We start from the raw sequence: 22817 nt of genomic DNA, 5'->3' as shown, positions 1-22817 counted from the left end.
TCCATCTCAGGGGGGTCTGGGTCTGTTGGGCTCTGCATAATGTAACGCTCGGCCTGCCCACAAGCCAGACGAGACCCCGGGACTGAGGTGGAAAGGGATAATACCCCGCAGCTAACAGTAAACGGGAGCACGGCCAGAGTATGGAAGTAGCGTAGAGGGTCTGGGTAACAACAATAGAGAGAGTACCGTATTGCCAACACCAGCGGTGGTAGGTATAGTCCGTAAGCCAATGGTCGTGGAATGGAAAGAGCAGCGTAGTTGAGTGTCCGTAAGCCTGGGTCGTGGAGTGGAGAGAGCAGCGAAGTAGATTGTCCATAAGCCGTGTCCAAGGGTAAAGAGTCCAACGCCAGGTCCAAGGGTACCAGAGAGCAGCATAAATGAAGTCCAAAGCCAAAGGTCAATATCCAGGGAGGTCAGCAGAATATCCAGGGACAGGAACAGGGACTGAAAGACAAAAGGGGCCAGGCAACAGCAGACAGCACCAAGGTACAGAAGCTATGCAGAGCAAGGAGGTAATGGTGAGGGGAGACTAAATAGGGGGTTGGGACCTATCAGAGGAAGGGGAGGAACGGAGGAGTAGTCTGAGGAAAGACCTGATAGGAGGGAAATGTTTGGGAAGCTGGGGCCTATCGGAGCAAGGGGAAGAATGGAGGAGGGCCCGGGGAAGGACCCGATAGGGGAAAGGTGTCTGGGTAGCTGTGGCCTGTGGCCTGTGATGGGAGAGAAGGGCCTGGGGGGCGGACCTGACAGGGAAGAGGCAGGGAAGTGCGTGGAGTGTGCGCTGCCTCATCGGGGGCAGAGTCAGGTGCGCAGCGCCAGTAACTGGCAGCCTGGGTCCGTGCGCGCCCGTAGGGGTGACGCGCGCGACCCGGAGGTGCGGGGGCAGTGGGAGAGGGAGCCGCAAGGAGCTAGGTATGCCACCGGGGAGCCTGGGCGGATATAAGAGAGGTAAGGAGGCGCTGGCAGTGGGTATACCCGCAGCGCGGATCCTTACATGTACCCCTCCTGTTCTAACACCTTGGCATCCATGAGGCTTTCAAGTCTGGACTCTGCACAGACCCATAGGCACCAAGCTTGGTAGCCATCTGGTCCCTCGGAATCCATGACTTGCAAATCCCACAGTTCATTCATAGGTTATCAGCATATATACCTATTAAATATAACTCTTTAATAAAATATACTGTTTCCTGTATTGTGTGTGATAAATATGTGTAAGTCCCTGGTCTGGTGTCAGGGATGGAGTGAGGGTATATACTGCTTACACTCACTAGTCTCATTCTTGGCACACTCTAGAAATAACTTTTAAACTTTCTACACACAAAAATCACTCTCACCTTGATCATATAGCTGGAGCATCCCCTGAACCCCTATAATAGGTTCAGGGTACCTGGGCATGTATCTGGGCACCCCTCCTTATACTAGGAACCCCTCTTTATACTAACGACCACCTGTATGGTTGCAGATATACATTAACCCCTTCATGCCCGTTTACCTTGTCTGGATGATGCTGCAGCAGGAATCCTGGCGGTGAGTCATAGGAAAGTTTTCAGAGTCAGAGTTTGCCCGGAGCAATCTGCTTGGCTGTATCCGAGAATCTCACTCGATTACCGGATCCAACTTTGAACCCCGATACATAACACAGTCTGTAAAGACTTTCTCCAGCAAACCCATCCTGAAACTTACAGCCTAGAAATCTCCTGGTCCCAGCACCCCAGGAAAGGCAAAACACAAATAAATCTTTAATGTCGCATAATTTGCACATAGTCACAGTAATGTATTTCTGACATCTGGGTCCAAGATCTGACACTCTAGGACCTCAACACACGGATCAGGGGTAACCAAATGGGCATAACCTTTATTAGTGAGCCTGCTAACCCCTTCACCGTCACACTAATGCTCACATAAAATGCTAGTACACCCAAATGCTAGTACACCCATCATTGGTAAGTAGTTTTGGGTAAAATTACTGTCCTGTTAAAGGAACAATCAACCCTGATACTGACTGGTGAAGTTACCGGTATTACTTCTTCATTTTGTTGTGGCTTCCTATTGGCCCTCATATTTGGCAGGCATTTTCTTGACTGGAGGGAGATTAAAACCTGGTAACTTCACTTGTAACATCTCTGGATACAGAGGATCCCCAGAGCTGAAAATAGTTATGTTTGGCTCAGGAAGGCCCCTGATTCCTACTGTATAAAATGGACGCTAAGTAAAAAAAACAGTAGGAGAAACTGATTATTTAGTATGTTGATTTGTTGCTCAGTGTTGCAGGTGAAAATAAGATTTTATCCAGAGAGTGATTATACAGATTCTTTGTTCCAATAATTATGCTTCGACACAGGTATCTTTGCAGTTCCAAATATCATTTATTCTTGAGGCAGTTTACCATACCAAATTTCAGTTAGTACAGGCTAACAGGTTAACAATGGAGAACAGACTTGGGAATCAATTTTCTGTTCTGACGCATTTACTAAGATATTTGATTCATAGTGTAATTCCTGGCTATTAATTTAACCTATTACAATTAAGCAGTAATCAGATTATCAAACCGAGAGCTGTGAATAGTAACATAAATAATAGATAAACAAAAGTCCCTGTTCTTATCTAAACCTTGGATACGTGAGATGTTATGTATCCAAAATGGACTATAAACAATTTGCTTGTTCTAAGTGTAGCCAGGACTGGTTTTTGGCTACCAGTCTGCCCTCCCTGGCATGCAAGTCCTGTTAAGAACAGGCAGTGCCAGGATTTATTATGGGTTTTCCCCACACAGAAGCAGCCTCTTGAGTGACAGGGGAGGAGGTGAGACTAAGCCTAGGTCTACCCAATCCAGGGTTCAGACCTGGTACCTTCCTCCTACTGTACTTAAGGGACTGCACCACCTAAATGTAGCAGTGTCTCTACCATTGAGAGAGACAGGTATCACCCAAGGCTGCTGTGCACTGGCAGACCCTGGTCCTCTTCCCTAAGTGGGAGAGTTGAGTGATCACCTTTCCCCTGGCCCTGCTAGAGGGTCAGGGAAGAGAACAGACTGCTGTGGAGGCCCTTGCCCTGCAGTGCAGGTCCATGGACCATCCTAAATTTGGAGACCGGATCCGAGACTGTATTGGGCAGAGGACTGCAGTGTGCTGTGTGTACAGGAATAAATCCATTCCAGTTGAATATGTATAGCTCCTGCCTGGTGTGTGATCATCTTACTGGGGTGAGAGGTAAATGATTCTGATGTGGAAGATTGCCTCCATACATCTGGAGCCTGCGGCAGATGGAGGCACTGTGTACCACGGAGTAAATGTTGGTTATATAACCCAAAAGCCTGTCCTGCAGTCCCCACAACCATTGGTGGACCACTCAGCATTCTGTGAACCAACAGGTAGAATGCATCATACATTTGGCAACAGTGGAATCTCCCAGAGTGTGGGGGAAACACTGTTACATAAGTTTTCTACAAAACAAGTATTTCTAACAGTCTTACAAACTAATATTACAGAATATAGTGTGGAGAAACAAAATGGAAACAAACAGACAACACAGATCCTGAATCACTTGAATTCAATTTACAGCAGGCATACTCTCAAAGGCTGTAATCCCAAGTATGTGGCATGGTTATGCCTTATAAATGGTAGTGAATTACAAACTCTGCCATACAAGTCCCTGTAGTAGTTGAAGGGTTAAACATTTACAAACAGTTGCAACCTTTCCAGCAAATCCATTGAGAACAATACAAAAGGGCAGCGCACATCTTATATAAATACTGTACCCTTTTAATTATTAGGGCAACTTTCCACACAGATACCTGTCTGATCTGAACACACAAGCACACTGGCAGTACGAAAGGGCAGAGCACATCTTACATGAAATACCCTTTGAAATATAAACTTTAATCACAGATAGACACTTTTCAGGTGCACAAAATAGATTATTACTTCCATACCTGCATACAAAGTATCTTCAGATTATGACACCAAAGAGCACTAGAAAACAATGATGTGGCAAATAGATGTAACAATAAAATGAAATAAATACGGTTACTAAAAGAGCGACACTGAGGCCCAGATCCACAAAGCTCCATTAAGCTCCATTAAGTCACTTAACGTGACGTTAAGAGTAATGCTGTATCTACAAAGGAGAACAACATTAAGTCATCTTTTCTCCCGTAAAGGGCAACAAGTTAACTATAATGGCCATTCGTGATAAGATGCAAATGAGGCATTACCATAACACTGCATACCCACAGGGGTATATCAAATTTAACGCGGAACTTCACGTTACGTTAGTTAAGTCATGCCTTAAGCTTGGTGTTGCTCACATCTCAAGTAGATCCTGAAATGCTGTAGGACTTTTACAGGGTCTAGATCAGTGTAACACCACAGTTACTATTGATAACATAGCACTATAATGTCCGGAAATTCCAGTTATTTTCTGGCATTATTGCCCTGTCCTTTCTTTCTAACTTAAGTTAAAGATCTATTTCAGCAGGGTCTGGCTATGAGTAAGGCTAAGACATTGTTAACATCATGTTATTGAAAGCACCAATTTAATGGACTTTTGTGGATTTAGCCCTAAGATATTGCATTGCGTGAATGGGGGTAGTAATATCTACTTTATCCGTAACTTACAGCTTTTTAGTAGAACTATTTTCACACCTAACATTGTTCATATAAGCATGCACATGTACAGTATTTCACAAAGTAAATAACTTATCACGCTAACGTAGTTGGTGTGCATGCTTTAAAAAAAGGTTACACCCTTGCAGAGATAAGTAAATGGAGGATAAATAACAATGTCTCCAAGATTACAACTAGCGCTATATACCAGAGCACACCATGTTATGATATGATATTACTAGACACATGATACATAAAGCTTGGCCCTCTGCAGAAGCACTTACCAAAATGCCCTCCTACTGTTTCTGTACGTTCCTCCTACATACCAATTAGATTGTAAGCTCCTCGGAGCAGGGACTCCTCTTCCTAAATGTTACGTTTGTCTGTCTGATGCACTTATTCCATGACCTGTTATTTATATTTATTTATTATTTGTTATTTATAATTACCATGTGTTTTACTACTGTGACGCGCTATGTAAATTAATTGCGCTATACAAACACAGTAAAGACATACAATACAATAGAATACAATGTTGTTCACAGGGTAAGTATAGGAAAAGTCAGTCCTTACCCGAATAACTGGACCTCAAAAGACTGGATAGAATATGAAAAACATTCAGCCCTCTGTAGGGAGAAACCCGCTGACTGTAGGCAAGTCACTCATTGGTGACCGCTGTAGTGTAGCAGAGCATCTGTGTGTAGTATAAAGTTCCTCCTATGGAGCTGTTTAGTTCAGTTCAGACCACGTGGCAACGTCACTGACGTCAGCCCTACACGTTTCATCACTGGGCGTGATTTCATCATTGTTGGGCTACATGCTGGAGGCTGTTTTATAGCCTGAAAAGCCTAAAAGCTGATTCTTGTCGAAACAGCTCCATAAACAGCTTTAAATGTTACATGACACGGGACATTTAAACTTGCAAGCACCCAATATGGAGGCCTATACATCAGGAAGCAGGGGTCCCGGACCTGAAATGAATGCGGTTCAGCTCTGGAGACCCCCTGCTTCAATCAAATATACTAAAAATAAAAACAGCGCGATCGTCTGTAAGAACTGTGCAGGGACACGCGGAGAGAGGTACCGCTTCTCTCTGCTCTCTGCGCAGCTCTTCCAGACTGGAGCATGCTGGTAGGATTAATGCAGTGGGAGTCCCATTCAGAAGCAGAGACCTAATGAGTTAAACCTAATGGAAAATTCACAAATTTCATGGCTCTGATCTGTGCTATGGCTGGATGTCAGTAGTGTGGCCCTTGGTGGCCCTAGCTGTGGGGACATAGCTCAGGGGTGGATCTGATGGGCTTGTATCTTGGCTTGGGCAACTGTGCTGTGTCCAGCCTCTCTCCGATAAAGCTGTATTGTTACTGTTCTGTCCTAGGCTTAGAAGCAGGAAGAGATGCAAACAAGACCCTAGAGGAGGGGTAAGAGTAGTTGCTGAGGCATCAGGAGATGGACAGCTATGGACAGAGATACATAGAAGCAGAAGGAACAGAGAAGGGGAGGAACTGAAGCAAAGGTTACTAAGCAATAACAGGAGCAAAAATAGAGCTGCAGACAGCACAGTAGCACTTAAAGTATTATAATTCATTGTACTGTATTTTCTCTTTTGCAAAGACCTAAGGGACATTGTGGTTGCTATAAAAATAAAATATGTTAACATTGTCATTGCTAATTGTCAAACCATTATCCAGGCTCATCCCCCAAAAATCTAATTGGTATGTCAAAGCATGCTTCTAGTTGGAAAGATCTCCAGACACTCCAAGATGTATTTTCAATACAAAATAGTATCTATATTATATCGTGTTGTGGGATGAGCGAGTAAACCTAATAGGACAAAGATTCATAACACGGAATCTAATTCAATTGTATATCGCTCAAGTTATATCAATGTCATATTTAGGTGGAAAAAAACCATTTGATACAATACTGTATGTTAGTTGAATAAACCTTCAACTACTCCACATTTGAAACTTTGTCCAAAACTGTATATATTGTTAGTACCCTAGGAACTGGTCAGAAAGCAATAAGGGGGATATAATAATTTGTAGGAAACCATGAAAAATGAATTTTCTGCTTAAAAGCCTCCAATCATTTTACTATTATGAAGCATAAGAATTATTCTCCTGGGGCTTAAACTCATGTAACTTCTCCTGAAAACGAATCTCTAAATATACACTACTATTTCTTCCCAACATAGAGAAACACCATGCATGTAAAATTGCATTCAGCAGCTGAAGCCAACACATGCAGGATTTCTCAAGGTGAACTAGAAAAGTAGCATAAAGTAGTATTACTTACCTCCAGTTGCCACAGTAATTTCACGTAGAAAATGGCCATAAAATGGAAAATCAAAGGACAGTTTCACTCTCTGCAAGGTACAACGCCAAGAAAGAAAGTCATTTTTTATGTAGGAAAATACAAAATACAAGTTTTATATGTCAAAATGTGATTTATTCATTATATTTCATGCTTTTCACCAAACCACCATTTCAGTTTTGATTCTAATAACATTCAGTTTGAAGCTGTCACCTTGGAAACAATTCAGCCAATGCGATTCAAAGAGAATTTCTGTTAAAAAAAATGCTTAACATTGTTCAAATGCATTTTTCCTTCATCAAAATAGTTTAACCTTTATGTTTAAGAAAAGTTAATTCACTGATGTTCACTGATATATTGTCATCTTAAAATATTTTTTGTTTTTCTAGCAGATACGAGAAATGAAAGGCTAAAAGTTTTTATACATGCAAGATATATGTTTGTAGAGATAAAGGCCCATATTTACCAAAAGCTGTTCTGCCATAATATTTGTATTTACAGTACATTGATCCAGAGGAAGGCAAACACAAAGTCCAATCAAACATTATCCAATGATGTCTCATAAGTTGAAAAAATAAATTCCTTCCTGACTCCAATATTGGCAATCAGATTTCTCCCTGAATCAACATCCTTCCCTTGTTTGTTTATTTGGTATACCCCTGTATACCTTTCCTTTAGAAAAAGATGTCCAACCTTTTTTTGAAGATAGCTTTTATATCTGCCATCAGTCTCCATGGGTAATGAATTCCACATTTTAACTGCCCTTACTGTAAAGAACCCTTTCCTTTGTTGCTGGTGAAATCTCCTTTCCTCTAACCTTAAGGGATGTAACTGTGTCATTTGTACTGCCCTTGGGATAAATAGTTCTTTTAAAAGCTAACCTCTCCCCATAAGTCAGATTTTCCATTACCTTAATTAATTTGGTCCACTTTTCAATTTGCATAATGTCTTTTTTATGGAGTGGCACCCCAAAATGTACGTCATACTCAAGGTGTGGCTTTATTAATGCTTTATACAGTGAATAATTATGATTATTTCCATTTCATCCATTGCCAGTTTAATGCAAGATAAGATCTTGTTTGCCTTTGTAGCTACTGTCTGACTTTGGGCACTATTACAAAGCCTGCTGTCTATGTACTTTTCCATCAAGGATTGCCCTAATTTTGCCACTTTTAATTTGTAAATCGCCTGTTTAGTCTTGTTTCCCAAATATGCAACTTTACATTTATCTGTCTTGATGCATTGGTACTAAATGATAATTTATAAATCATGGTAATTGATGGTAGAGATAATGGGTTGTCATAGAACAAAAGAATGACACAGGAGGATACAGTTGAAAAATATTGAAAGCAACTTTAAATAAGACCCAACACAAAACAGGTCTTCCTGCTGCTATATTATAGATTCAGCAGAAGTTGAAATCTCCTCAGTTATGTATGTATAATTGTATTTATATAGCACCAAAAATGTACGCAGCGCTTACAAAATTACAAAACAAGGTAAAAAAAAATGACAAAATAATGCATGTTCTGTCCCAAGCTCACTGTGGTAAGTTAGTACAGCCAAGCAGCTTAACTCATTTCCTGTTGATGCACGCAGAGTCCTTCATTTTCTTCCGTAAATTTTATTGTAGCACAACAGTAACAAAAAGGGGGGTACTGGTATGTAGCAAATATCAGGAAAAGGTCAATGACATTAATTTCACCAGGGGATAGGTGAGGTGACTGCCCATGATGGCTGCGGGCCGAAAGAGGAAAGGGGATATGACCAGACATGCAGGAAATATGTCAGGGGGAACCAACAGACAGGGGTACTGGAAGAAACCAAATTCAGAGCCAGTGCAGCAGTTTGTAGGCAACAGGCAGACAGACGGAGATACAAAATAGCAATTAGGACTAGGGGAACTACAGTATGGGAAAAGAAAACCCCATGCAGGGAACAGGACAATGGGGATAAGTGGAACAGGTAAATGATAACATAAGACAAAGGGAGGCCCTGCCCCCAAGGGCTAACATTTTAAAAGACCTATGAATCATTCACTGGCGAATGCAAAGCAGGCAATATTGGGGAAACACAACGGACAGTTCATTCAAACATTCACCTAAATGTTTTCTAAATTGGAAAACAGGCCACGTCACAAAGATTTTCAGACTATTTCCCAAACCACTAAATCTCTCAACCTAAACTTGCAAATTCATAGAAAATTAGCAGAAATCACCAAACTGAAAAATCTCAAAATGTAGTTTTACATTTGACATTTCAGGTCACAAAAAAAACAAAAATATCTCAAATGAAATTACAGACCAAACTGGTATATTTTTTCTGGTCATCTCTTTTTATTTTTTTAACTGGCTAGCAGGAAATCACATCAGTCTCATAACACTATCTGCTCCAGACGATGAAAGCATTCTTAATTAAAACAACTTCCTTAGCCATATACATTATGATCCAATTAAACATCTGGACATTTGCACATACACAAAGACCCAAAGCTACTGAACAATCTCCTTCCTGTCATAAGGCATTTTGCAGAGCTGGAAGACACCTTGCAGCCCACGGTACCTTACAGAGAGAAAAGTGTCTTATGGCAAAAGTCTGCTTTGTAAATATGGCCCAACATGTATCCACACCAATTCCCTTGGACCATGAAACAAAATGGAGCCATGAGTGTTATACATACTGTACATTCAGTGTGCTTATTACCTTATTACATTCGTTATTTCAGCAAAATATCGTATTATACATTGTAATGTACTGTTCAAAGGATGATGAATACTAAAAAATAGCCTGATATTCTCAGCTGTATTGTAATATTTTGCTGGTGGTTGGATTTTTCAAATTTCCATAATGGTTCTTATCATGTGTACAATTTATGCAGAACCATCAGAGTATTTTCTAGCCTTAGGTGTTTTCTCAGCGGGTGATCTTTAGCTATACATATCAGTGGTGTTATATATGATGATTCCTTTACTATGCACATGCATTCTAGTGACATGCTTAAGTTGTGTTTTTTTAAGTGCTTTATAGCTGTAGCTCATTGGAGGGGGGAGGAGGGGGAGGAGGATGGAATAAAAAGCATTTTTAAAATTTATACTGTATCATTGATCTTTTGCGCCTGCGCTTGTGTTTTGCTCCAGGAACTGTCAATAGGAAAAGTTAGTTTCCAGTTCCATGATTTGATTATAATAAGATGTACATTATCAAGTTCTGCACCCTTGTGCATTGGGTTTTTTTCTTTTATCTTCTATCTACGTCAACATATTCTGCCATGTCTGAAGTGATGTAAACATTTCTAGCTAATACCTAGCACCACACGTAGGAGACTATATTTGACACAAAACTTGACACAATTGAAAGCAGAACTAATTCTATTTGCACTTTTATATAAATTCATCTCCTTCATAATGTTTCACTGAACTAAACAAACCATTGTAGTTTTTTTTCTTCTTAGGTATTAATTGTATACATGTAAGATTGATACTCTATTGCATAAACGGTAAAGTCATTTCTTACATTGCTAAGCAATAAGCATTGCTTGCAAATGCGAACTTCCCTCCTCCCTTTATGAATTGCCATCACTTTAGAAAACATAGGTCTGCAGATAAAAATCTGAGAGACTACTGTATTTCCTTGTACCTAAAATGATGGCTGTACATCTGCAAAGTGAGCTGCTTTAACATACCGCAACTCTAGTCAAACTGAAACATGATCTATAGCTAAACAAGGGGGCCGCACATACTGGGTAAAGTGCTTCATAGAAGGCAGTTGTGGTGCAAGGTAAAAAAAAAAATAGGTACAGTGATAGTCAATTTATATCACAAGTGATCTATAATACCACCACAGCACAAAAATAGCAAATAAAGGATCATTTATTAGGTCCAAAAAGCACACATTCTGTAGGCCCAACGCTTTTGTCCCTGAAAAAGGTCGAAACTTTGGACCTATACTGTATGTGCTTTTTGCACCTAATAAATTACCCTTTATTTGCTATTTTTGTGCTGTGGTGGTATTTTAGATCATGTGATCTAAATTGATTATGTTTTATATATATATATATATATATAAATATATATTTTTTTTTATAGAAAGGTGTAATAAATTAGTGTGCATCCTCAGTATTATTCAGCATCGTTTCAGTGAATGGTGTTCCATCTTGAAATGCCATATTTAAGAATTATGTATATTAAGTTACAAGTATTTATGCTGCCAAGGAAAAATAAAGAGAAGCCTTTTTGAAAAGGAAATGAGGACAATCCATTAAAGGAACATTCTAATGCATTTACTTTAAAGGAAAAAACATTAACATTAACCTGTAATAGGTTCAAAATATATTATTGCTGCTGTAGGAACAGAGCATACTGTATAATACATTTTATTAAGGAGGTTAATGGATGTATTTTAAAGTTGTACGAAGTGCTGTTTCTTTTTCTGTGAGAAAACCGTTGTGTATGCTGAGCACGCGCATTTTAAGTGAAACATCTTTGTCTCTGGTCACTGTTTTTTCACAGATATTGTATTTTTGATGGCGATATTTTTAATTAAAATTCAAAACACAATGTCAGTGACAAAAAGTTTGACTTCGAACGCGCGTGCTCAGCACACACCTCTGTTTTAGCTATTTGCACTTCTGTAGTTATACTAACTGTCTCTGTGTGTGTGCATGTGTCTGCATCTTTGTGTGCGTCTGTGTCTCTCTGTGCGTGCGTTTATCTGTGTGTTTGTGTGTCTCTGTGTGTGTCGCTGTGTGTGTGTCTGTGTGCGTGCGCGTCTCTGTGTCCCTATGTGCGTGCGTGTGCATTCGTGTTCCTCTGTGTGTGTGTGTGTGTGTGTGTGTGTGTGCGCGTTCCTCTTGCAAGAGAAGGAAGGAATCAGGTCTGGCCTGCCAATAAATGGTGAACCGTTCCTTACCTCTGTGTGACTTACTAGAAGGGGTTCTTGTGGGGACTACACCCAGATCCCTACAGGATGGAAGCGCTGTACCGGAGAACTACAAGCCTGTCCCTGTGCTACTCCCTGTTATGTATGTGTGTGTGTGTATATATATATGGGAGAAGATTAAAGCGCAAAAACGCTTCCTATGGTGCAATAAGTTATTTATTAGGTACACAAATAAAGGATTAAAAACGTAAACTCACAATGTTCTTTATTCTAAAAGTGCATGTAAAGGTTAGAAACCTTTTACATGCGTTTCTAGGTTAGAAACCTTTTACATGCGTTTCTAGGTTAGAAACCTTTTACATGCGTTTCTAGGTTAGAAACCTTTTACATGCGTTTCTAGGTTAGAAACCTTTTACATGCGTTTCTAGGTTAGAAACCTTTTACATGCGTTTCTAGGTTAGAAACCTTTTACATGCGTTTCTAGGTTAGAAACCTTTTACATGCGTTTCTAGGTTAGAAACCTTTACATGCGTTTCTAGGTTAGAAACCTTTACATGCGCTTTTACAATGAAGAACATTTGGGGTTTGCATTTTTAATTAATCACTTATTTCACCATATGAGCATAAAACTGCTTCTGATCTTCTAGACCAGGCCTGCACAACTCCAGTCCTCGAGGGCCGCAAACAGGCCAGATTTTCAGGATTTCCCTACTTCAGCACAGCTGGCTCAATTAGTGGCTCCGTCATACTGAGTCACTAATTGAGCCAGCTGTGCTGAAGTAGGGATATCCTGAAAACCTGGCCTGTTTACGGCCCTCGAGGACTGGAGTTGTGCAGGACTGTTCTAGACAAATCTCCAAGTGACTACAGAACACTATCTGAGCAGCAGCACTTCATTGGCCCTCGTCCTGCTTCCTAATCCACTAACCACCTTTACTTTGTTGTATGTTTTAACATAGTAACAAGACTGCATTATCTCATGTATCCATAAATATATTATTATATAGATATTTCTTCATGAAAAAGCTAGTTACCTCTTGGGACTTGAAACACAATTTTCTACTGTAATGTGAACATACTGTATATATAGATGTAGCAGATTCCCCTCCTTACATTAGGCATTAGGAACTACAAACCCCATAATGCCTTGTGGGGTCAGAGCGGTGGCCATCTTGGACAGGCTCATAGCCTGAAGCGGGACTGCGAGTCCCAGAATCCTCGGGGGGAGGGAGATCAGGTGGCTGCCCCAGCAAGAAGGCATGGTTTCGCCGAAACTTACGTCGGGTACAGCGTTCGAATTAGCGGATGGTGCAGCATGCAGCTCTGTGATGCCTGAGTTAGCTGAAGTGCTTCTACTGTAGTATCAAGCCACAACACGGCTTCAACCTCTTGACTAAATTAGTCATGTAGTAACTACAAGCAGGTATTTATTTTCTGAGCTAGCAGCACCACTGCTTCGTGGAGTTACATGCTCCGTTTTTTAAAATACATTTTCAGAGTAAAGGGGTAGTTTTCTTTTTGATCAGCAGTGGGGATATTCTAGTGAGTGTATACTTACAATAAAATAGTCCCATATGGGGTGTTCTGCCAGCCAATTACGGTGTTCATCATGATATGCCTTAAACGTGGCATTTAAATAGGCTGATCACTCATTGTTTGGGGCTGCTACTATCACAAACTGTGAATTTGCTATACAAGAGGGTCTATAGCGACCATACTTACCAAATCACCCTTTGACACTAATTAGCTCTATATATAGATTATATTAGAGGCTGTTTACTGATTAATGGGAGTGCTACTGTAGCTATCACAAACTACCATAGAGGTGTGTCCTCAGTGTTTCTATGTAATACACTACAGGCAGTCCTCGTTTTACAACGCTTTGCTTTACAACGAATGGCTTATCCAACGTTATGCAATGCATACCTATATTCATTTTTACAACGCCAAAATGGCTTATCCAACGCTCTTACGACGCTTTGCAACGTTGTGTATGTGTGTATATATATACACATTCACATAAACAACGTTGCAAAGCGTCGTAAGAGCGTATATATATAATATTATACTATACTGTATAATATTATATTATACTATATAATATATTATTTATTATGTTATATTACATATATAATACAGTATGTACACTATATAATTTATTTGTGTGCTGCAAATCTTATTGCCTGCGTAAAATATTTGGTGTATTTTAGTGTTAAAAATGCCTTCAGGAACGGAACCTTTCATTTAAACAGTGTTCCTATGGGAAAACGTGTTTCGCTTTACAACGCCATTTTGAGTAACGCATTGTGTCGGATAACCGAGGACTGCCTGTATATAGCTAGACTTACCAGTTTTATGTTCAGAATTTTCTAAGTAAAGGGGAATTTTTCTAATTGATCACCAGTGGTGATAATCTGGGAGTGTAATACTTACAACTAATTAGTTCAAGATGGGGTATTTTGCCAGCCGATTGCGGTATTCATCATGATATGCCTTAAATGTGGCATTTATAAAGGCTGATCATGCATTGATTGGGGCTGCTACTATTAAATTCTGTGAATTTACCACACAAGAGGGTCTATAGCGACCATACTTACCTAATCACCCTTGGAGATTAATTAGCTCTCTATATAGATCATATTAGAGGCTGTTTACTGTTTATTTGGGGTGCTAGCTATCATAAACTACCATAGAGGAGGGTCCACAGTGGTTTTATGTACCACACAATGTAGCTAGATATTAGTTGTATGTATAGAATTTACCAAAATGCAATTTAGCATACTTATTGCAAAACAGGATTTGTACACATTAACTAGTGGAACAGGTTTAATAAGATATATTCCTTGCCTCCCAGTGTGCTACGTATATGTGTGCTGAATATTCTGAGATCTATCATTGCATTTCCCTCTATGGGTTTGTTTTGTGGGTTTAATAAACTACAAGATCAATCACTACAATGTTGCAACTTTGACACACTATATCATTGTGCTGGCTATAGCTTACTTACATCAATGTGATATGCCTTAAATGAGACATCGTTTCTTGCTACAATATTGAAACATCTTCTTGTTACCACCATGACAATAGTTACAGCTGTTTAAACCTGTTTTGAAGTGGAGTGCTCCACAGAGTCATATCTGATAGATCTTGTACCCCTGTACCTTTCAACAGTCTACACATACTGTATTTAAAATTGTGATTATGAATGATATATTGTGCAGACTATATATCACCATCAACCTATTAGTGTCAATATGCTGACTTATTAGGTACTGTACCCCCTACTTTGAATTTATGAGGTCTATTGGTCTATTGGTTACAACACCTAGTACTGAGTTATTTTACTTCACTTGTTTTATTCTAAGTGCCAATTCCTTTTAATTTATATGGATTAAATGTTATATTTTAAATTAACTACATTATACTACACCTTTGACTTTGGTGTGCCGAATAGGGAGCTCTTTCTCAAGTGCCTAGCCGCACTTACCTGTCTTAACTAATTTCTCCCAGGCAGCACATTGTCATTATAGGATAGGTTAGAGCGAGGCCATCATATATATTTTCTGGGCTGTCCCAGCCAATGGGATTGAAGGAGCCTGAAAGGAACAGGATATCCTCTGGGACATGGAGCCAGCGTGCTCAGTCTGATGGAGGCTGCAAGACAGAAGGTAATATCCAGGACCGTGCTTCCTGGCCTAGGCCTATACCTTGGCCCTTAGGCCCCAGATAGGCCCTGAGCCAACCCAGCAGAGTTTTGCAGGGAAGGCCCCAGATATACTCTTCCCCTTTAGTACTATAGTAGTAGTGTTACATCCGGTGACTTGACGGCTATACGGTGCCCTGTGGCCTGGGACCAGGTTACAAGCTCTATAGACATTTTGTGAGACCCTCCGCCTGGAGCTCACATGGCAAGGACCCCTTCAGGAGAGAGGGGATTTGTGTTGGAGGCCCCGCTACATGGTACCCACTCCAACCCATCGCACCAAGCAGCACATGGGTACTGGAGTACCCAGGCAGGTACCCAACGTGCACCTAAATCTACAGGGGGTAGCACTACCTCACATTTGGGTGGGACTTGCTGGGACAGGACACCAGGGATATTGGTGCCCCAGCACCCTCAGTACTTTGGGGGAACCACCAAGTGTTAGGTCACTGGGGTTATCTGTGGGTACAGTTATTGTGTGTTATGTGTATTTAGTATTGTGTACAGTAAAGACTAGTTATATACTTTGTGTGGTGTATTGCTTACTACTATGCATTGGTTCCTGTGAGGGGTTATCCCACCAATGCTGGGATCCCTCATAGGTGGAGGCGCTGCACGCAAGGAGAGAGAGAGCTCATGCCAGGCTCCCAGAGGCGGAGGCTTAGGACTCCTGTAAGCAACAGGTACAGCAGCATGTGTAGTTGCTCGCATAGTTCCCTTAGGAATAGGGAAAGGCGGCTACATAAAATATGACACATGCATTGCCAATGGAAACAATAAAGTGTGTTACATCTGTATGTAAATTGTGCATATAGTGCATATATGTATAGCATGCACTGTGTATCTGGTGTGCATGTGTTTGTTCATGCATGCTGTGTGTATCTGCTGTATGTACATTATTTGGTCTGTTATCATGTGTGTTATGTGTTTCTGATGTGTGTGTGTGTATATACGTATATGGTATGTATATCTGGTGTGTCTGTTTATTGAGCATTTGCCTGTGTATGGAGCTTGATTATTGTATGGTGTGTACAGATGCAACTGGCAGTTCTGCGCCAGCTTCCTAATTTTCTCCTATCCTGCACCACAGAAATTCTTAGTTTTCACGCAATTTAGCTGTAATCTGAAAGAGTGCAGGAATTGAAATTTAGCATTGTCTGTAATACCCGACAGAAACGGAAGTCGGCGATCTCGAGTTATTGTGTCTTAAAAATCTAACTGCAATGCAACCTGTCACTTATTCCCATTCATGTGCGCACGATCTGATATCATACAAAAGTACAATACTGTATGTACTTCAAGTTTATTTATTTGAAATATAAAGAGTAAAAACGTGAACACACCAAAAAGTATTTTTGGAGAATTGAATGTTCTATTCGCACAGCATAGTAAAGTAAAAATTAATGATACAAAAATACAAAGTCGTCTCTTCTTCCAAATGTTCTTTAATATTTCTGCTTCGAACTGTCTGGCTCTTGGACATCTTTGCGTGTAAAGAAAGATGGTTTTCAGTGTCGGTTGTACTGTACTGGTAGTAGTAGTATTGGTATTGAGCCAAGCATTCAGGCTGAAGCTGGTAGTACGTGCCAGAGGGTAGTCGCACATTGGAGGTACCGGCTCGCGAAATATGATTATTCAATGTGCTGGTCCTGATCTTTCTCCTTTTGAAGTTGCCATGATCAAACATACCCGCAAATGATGGGTGCACTGACCAGAAATCTCTTTTTTAACCAGGACGTCATGTTCTAATAAAGCAATCATTCAAAGTCAGATTGTGTCTTATAGAATTCTTCCATCTGCGTTGGTTTGGTGAATTTTTTAAGTATTCGTACTTGTCAATTATATAGTCATAGATGTCAGATATAGTGGCCTTCTTTTCTGTCCCTGCATTAATTGCAGAAAATATCATGTATGCGAAACAAAATTTGGGTCGACTACAATGAGTTGACATCATGTATGTCCCATGCAACAGTCAGCAGTCTAGGCAATGTAAAATAATGTACGGTACATTCTGTTTTGTAATAAAATGTGAAACGCCTACATTTGATAACGTCTTGAGTGAACAAGGTAATTTAACAATGGATTACTGTCATACTGTAAAGTATGTAGTCTTTTTATCTGGCCTAAAAGACACCTGTTTTCAGACATTGAGTATATACTCTCAGTAGCATTCAGTGCCCCACATAAACAAAGACATTCACTTTGCCATCTGCTGGACACGTACTGAACTGCAACCACACAAATAATGAATCTGCCTGACCACAAAATATGGAGGGACAACTGGCCACCGCCAACTCGCCGCAGTGGTCAACCCGCCGCCAACTCATCAAACATGCAAACAGGGGGAATATGTCACATGAAAAGCCTAAGAGATGGCCACAAATTTTCCCTGTCAAGTGGTATTGGCTCAGAACCGGCATTTGCATCTATACTTGTGTGTAGTGTGCGTGTAGCGTGCATTTATGTTTTTTTGTGTGGTTCCTGGGCCTGTTAGTTGGGCTTGCACCCAAGGCTAAAATTTGCTAGGCAGACCCTGGCTCGGGGAAACTGATTCCTCTAGCAACAAGGTAAATAGTTCCTCCAGCACAGAATAGACTCAGGATATCAGGGACAAAGAAAAAGTGTAGTGGTAGGGTAATCAAATATTAGGAGGGTAGAGAGGAACTCTGTTGCTGTGACCGTATGAACCGAACAGTTTCTTGTGATTCCTGGTTGCTCAGATTCGGCACACTGTGGATCGGCTAGGCAGATTGTTGGGAGGGGCTGGGACTGACTGTGGTTTTCGTAGACATTGGCACCAATGACAAAGTTAGAGGAAGTAAAAAATTATTTCAGAGATCTAGGCCGCAAGCTTTAGGCAAGAACCTACAACAGTGTTTCTCAACAAGGGTTCCACGGAACCCTGGGGCTCCATGGGTCCCAAGGGTTCCGCCGAGCCGCCCGCACTCACTGCGACCACGTGACTGCTTTCCTGGCTTTCCCTCCTCCTCCAGCCGCCCTCCTCCTCCCTAGGAGCGCGCTCTAGCAGTCTGGTACTTCCGATGCCTGCTGATATAGAGCGTGTTCAGCTTTCCCGCCTCAAGCCTCCTGCACGCTCCTGCCCGCTGCTGCCGCCTGAGATGAGATGATCCCTGGTGGTAGCGGCTGCTGCTATGGATGGGAGAGGGGGGCACACGCGATCACAACCTTAGCCTGCCACACATTTCTCATACTGAATGGGTCAAATACAAGGGGGGGAGAGTGATGTGACATGCAGGGGGGATTGATATGACATGCAGAGGGGGATTGATGTGGCGTGCAGGGGGGGATTGGAGAAAAGGAGAAAAGGAGAGGGGATATGCTAACTATATACAAATATATTTATAGTGGGTAAAGATACTGACTGGCACTGAGTTTGAAGCAGGGGAACCTGCTTTAATTATCCGGTGTTGGCTCCTTGTGACCTTGGTCAAGTCTCTTTATCTCCCTGTGCCTCAGCACCAAAAATGTAGATTGTAAGAGACTGTGTCTGCAAAATGTAAAACTAGCAGCGCTATACAAGAACAAACAATTATTATTATTTCCCCAGCAACAAAGGAAATGGTTCTTTACAGTAAGTACATTTAACATGCGCAATTCATTACTCATGGAGACTGATGGCAGATACAATAGATCGGAAAAAAAAGTTGGACATCTTTTTAGAAAGGTATGCACGAATATGCTAAATAAGCAAAAATGGAAGGATATTGATCTAGGGAGATATCCAATTGCCAGTATTGGAGTCAGGAAGGAGACAGCATTGGATAATGTTTCACTGGGGTTATTTGTTATCCTTCCTCTGGATCAAAATACTGTAAATACAAATATAGGATAAAGGATCTGTTGCCTAGATTTAACATAGGTTGAACTTGATTGACATATGTCTTTCTTTCAAACTCATCTACTACTGTATGTAACAATGTAACAAGTTAGTTCTTAACATATGTAATAGTTTGTACAGAGCTTTTGAAATTTCATAGTTCACACACAAGGATAGACTCTTCAGGTTTTGAAAGTTCGTCACACTGTTACTCTTTCTTTCTTCATTTTCAAAATAATGATTTAACTTTATTTAATAATTATATCATAGCACCCACCGTGCAATGAGAAAAACAATGATATACTGTAATACACCTTCTATATGTTCTTAAAGGATGTATTGAATTGTATTGTAAAACAGTATGGATACCTTATCTCTACTTATTTCATTATTGAATTGAGTATAAAACTGTGTACCAAATCCCAATATTACTCTGACAATCTTCACTAGAATACATCAAATCCAGAAAATTTCTGGAAGGTCATCAACAATATATTCCAGCTTTCTAGCCATCAACAACCATGTAATATCATTAAGGATGATATTACTCTGACAAATCCCATCGATATTGCAAATACATTCAATTAATACTTTGTGGGGTGTGCTACTAACTTATTAGCTAAACACAACCTGAACTACAAACATGAATCTCAATCTGAGAGAACCCCTATAGTCCCACCCTCTCCTAACACTGCCCACACATTATCCCAGTTTTTGAAGAGGAGATTACACAAGTGCTCCTCAAATTAAAACTAAGCAGCCAATGTGGACCTACTGCAATCAAAGTTCCTACGACTTGGTGCCCCTGCCATTGCCAAATTGTTTGCCTCCCTAATCAACTCTATTCTGTCTGCAGGCCATAGCACTAAGACCTGGAAAACTGCCAAAGTTGTCCCAATCTTCAAAAGTGGCGACAAAAACACTGCCTCAAACCACAGGCTCTCTCTTCTCCCAATCCTATCCAAAGTCATGGGAAAATGTGTTCACTCCCAAATAGGGGATTACAATACCAAGACCAATTTTCCCAGCCAATTCCAATCTGGCGTTCGCCCCAATCATTCCACAGTAACTACCATCCTAAAAGTTTGCAACGAGATCTAGTGTGGAATGGAACTGGGACAACTTACTGGAGCAATATTCGTAGATTTTGCAATGACTTTTGATACTGTTGATCATGTTATCTTACTAAAAAAACTCCAATGCCCTGGAATAGGGAAACAGGCTTTAAACTAGTTTCATTGCATCTGTACTTATCAGGTAGATCCCAAAATGTGTCTTGGGCACTAACTCTAACCCCTTGGATGTCATCTGCGATGTCCCGCAAAACTCTTATCAGTCTTCATCAATGATCTTCCTACAGCTTGTAAGGGAGCTTCAATACACATGTATGCGGATGACATAATCCTCTATGCACACAGCCCTCGTCTCTCTGACCTTGAATACGAACTTCAATCTAATTTTTTGAGAATTGAAAATTGGATTTTCATAAACATACTGTTTTTAAACACATACAAGACTGTAACAATGGTAATTGGGACCAAGGCTAAATTTCTAAAGCTACCAATGACAGAGCTTCAGATCAGAACCAGCTCAAATACTATCCTAGCCTCTGTTACTAGTTTTAAAAATCTGAGCATATGGTTTGACTCCCATTTAACATTTGAGTTGCATATTGATACACTGACATCCAAAACCTATGGCGAAGTAGGTGTACTTTATAGGAACAAATCCTCCCTAAGCTTGCTAGTACAGAAAGCGTATTGCACAGCAGATGCTGATGCCAATTATAGACTATGGAGATATAGTATATGGCTCGGCACCCCAAACACACCTTGGCAAACTAGACACCCTCTACAACTCAATATGCCGCTTTGTCCTCCAATGTAACTACAACACACATCACTGTGAAATGCTCAAAGAACTAGATTGGTCATCACTTGCATCTACAGTAGGCACAAAGTTCATCTTTCCTGTCTTGCCTTCAAATACTTTCTGAGAAAGCTACCAGCCTTTCTGAACAAGCTCCTTGTCCCTACCACATGCAGCACTTATCGCTTGATATCTGACTCCAAACACTTCTTCGCAGTCCCAAGGTTCAACAAAATATCCATCTGCACCTCCTCTTACCGTGCACCTCACACCTGGAACAATCTACCGGAGACTTTCAAAAACACCACCAGTCTAAATTCTTTCAAAACTAAAGCTGTCACACATTTTAATCTGGTCTGTAACTGTGCCATACGCCTAAAACATCAAATATGTTAAACTGTTCATGCAATGATAATGTACTGTATAACCCTGCTCACTTAATGTAACTATGTATTTGTAACCATGTATCTGTCATCATAACTCTGTGCCCAGGACATACTTGAAAACGGAATGTAACCCTTAATGTATTACTTCCTGGTAAAACATTTTATACAGAAATAAATGAATAAAGAATTGGGCCCACATTAGATCTAAATTTGTTTCACATAAAATAAACAAATTACATTCTCTTGACCAGCGAAGGCAATGTTTTTAAACATATACAGTACTTCATATTCTCCATGCAACTGATATGAATAAATATGAACAAATCTTGGTGTTAGAGCAACTTTAGTAGCAACTTGGGGATTATGAGGCATCATTGAATAATGTTTCACTGGGGTTTTTGGTTTGACTTCCTCTGGATCAATATACTGTAAAAACAAATATTAGATAAGTATCTGTCTTTTAAATTAACAGGTTGAACTCGATGGACATTATGTATTTTTTTTCAACCTCATCTACCATATAACTATATAATTTATTGCCAACTCCGCACGGCCAGGTTTGGACTTTAATAATTCTGATTCACTTGATCTAAAATATTTTCATCATAATTTCAACAATGATTTTTAAAATTGGAGTCTACATCTTCATGGGCTACATTGTTTCACTTATTCATAGTGTTATTTCCAGATTCCAGCTATAAACATTATTCTTATTGGATTGGGTCATAAGTGTTTCAAGTTAAGATGTTATCATTTGCTTACAGGCAATGCTTAGTAAATATGCACGTTAATGCTGATGTGTTGATGTTTTGTTTTTTGTCTTTGCTCCTCTGTTCCCATAATCTGGGTTGACACCAAAGGCCCATTGTAATCTCCTGATCATTACAATACACCAATACTACTGTACATCCTGATCAATTACATATGTAAAAAAACCAGTCTGGTTCTCCAGTCTCTACTACATCCACCGCACCGTGGCTATAAGAGAAGGTGCTGCTTGATCGGTGCAGCTCTTCCACCAACGGTCAGATTACTGGGTGCCTTCGAGGCTGCTGTATATTCGTACTTGTGTGTGGATGTTTGTATACTGTATATACATACAAATATACGTATGTATATAATTATATACAAACACAATCATGTGAGTGCATCCCTAAGGCATGTATGTAATAAATACTGTATCTACTCAAAAGAGTTCACTCAAAGAAACCCAAATCAAACTT

At 40.3% G+C, this 22817-nt stretch overlaps 1 protein-coding gene across 2 annotated transcripts in view; it reads right to left on the bottom strand.

Annotated features, from left to right (window-relative positions):
- The window catches only part of PLXDC2 (plexin domain containing 2), a 656766-nt gene that overhangs the window by 321004 nt on the left and 312945 nt on the right, over positions 1-22817 (bottom strand). For both annotated transcript variants that reach the window (XM_075587530.1, XM_075587531.1), the window contains one exon: positions 6903-6972. In XM_075587530.1, the coding sequence (XP_075443645.1) occupies positions 6903-6972 (70 nt within the window). The remainder of the gene's footprint in view (positions 1-6902; positions 6973-22817) is intronic.

The sequence above is a fragment of the Ascaphus truei genome, chromosome 2, assembly GCF_040206685.1.
Source record: "Ascaphus truei isolate aAscTru1 chromosome 2, aAscTru1.hap1, whole genome shotgun sequence".
Classification (NCBI taxonomy): Eukaryota; Metazoa; Chordata; class Amphibia; order Anura; family Ascaphidae; genus Ascaphus; species Ascaphus truei.
This window is presented reverse-complemented; position numbering and strand designations above follow the sequence as displayed.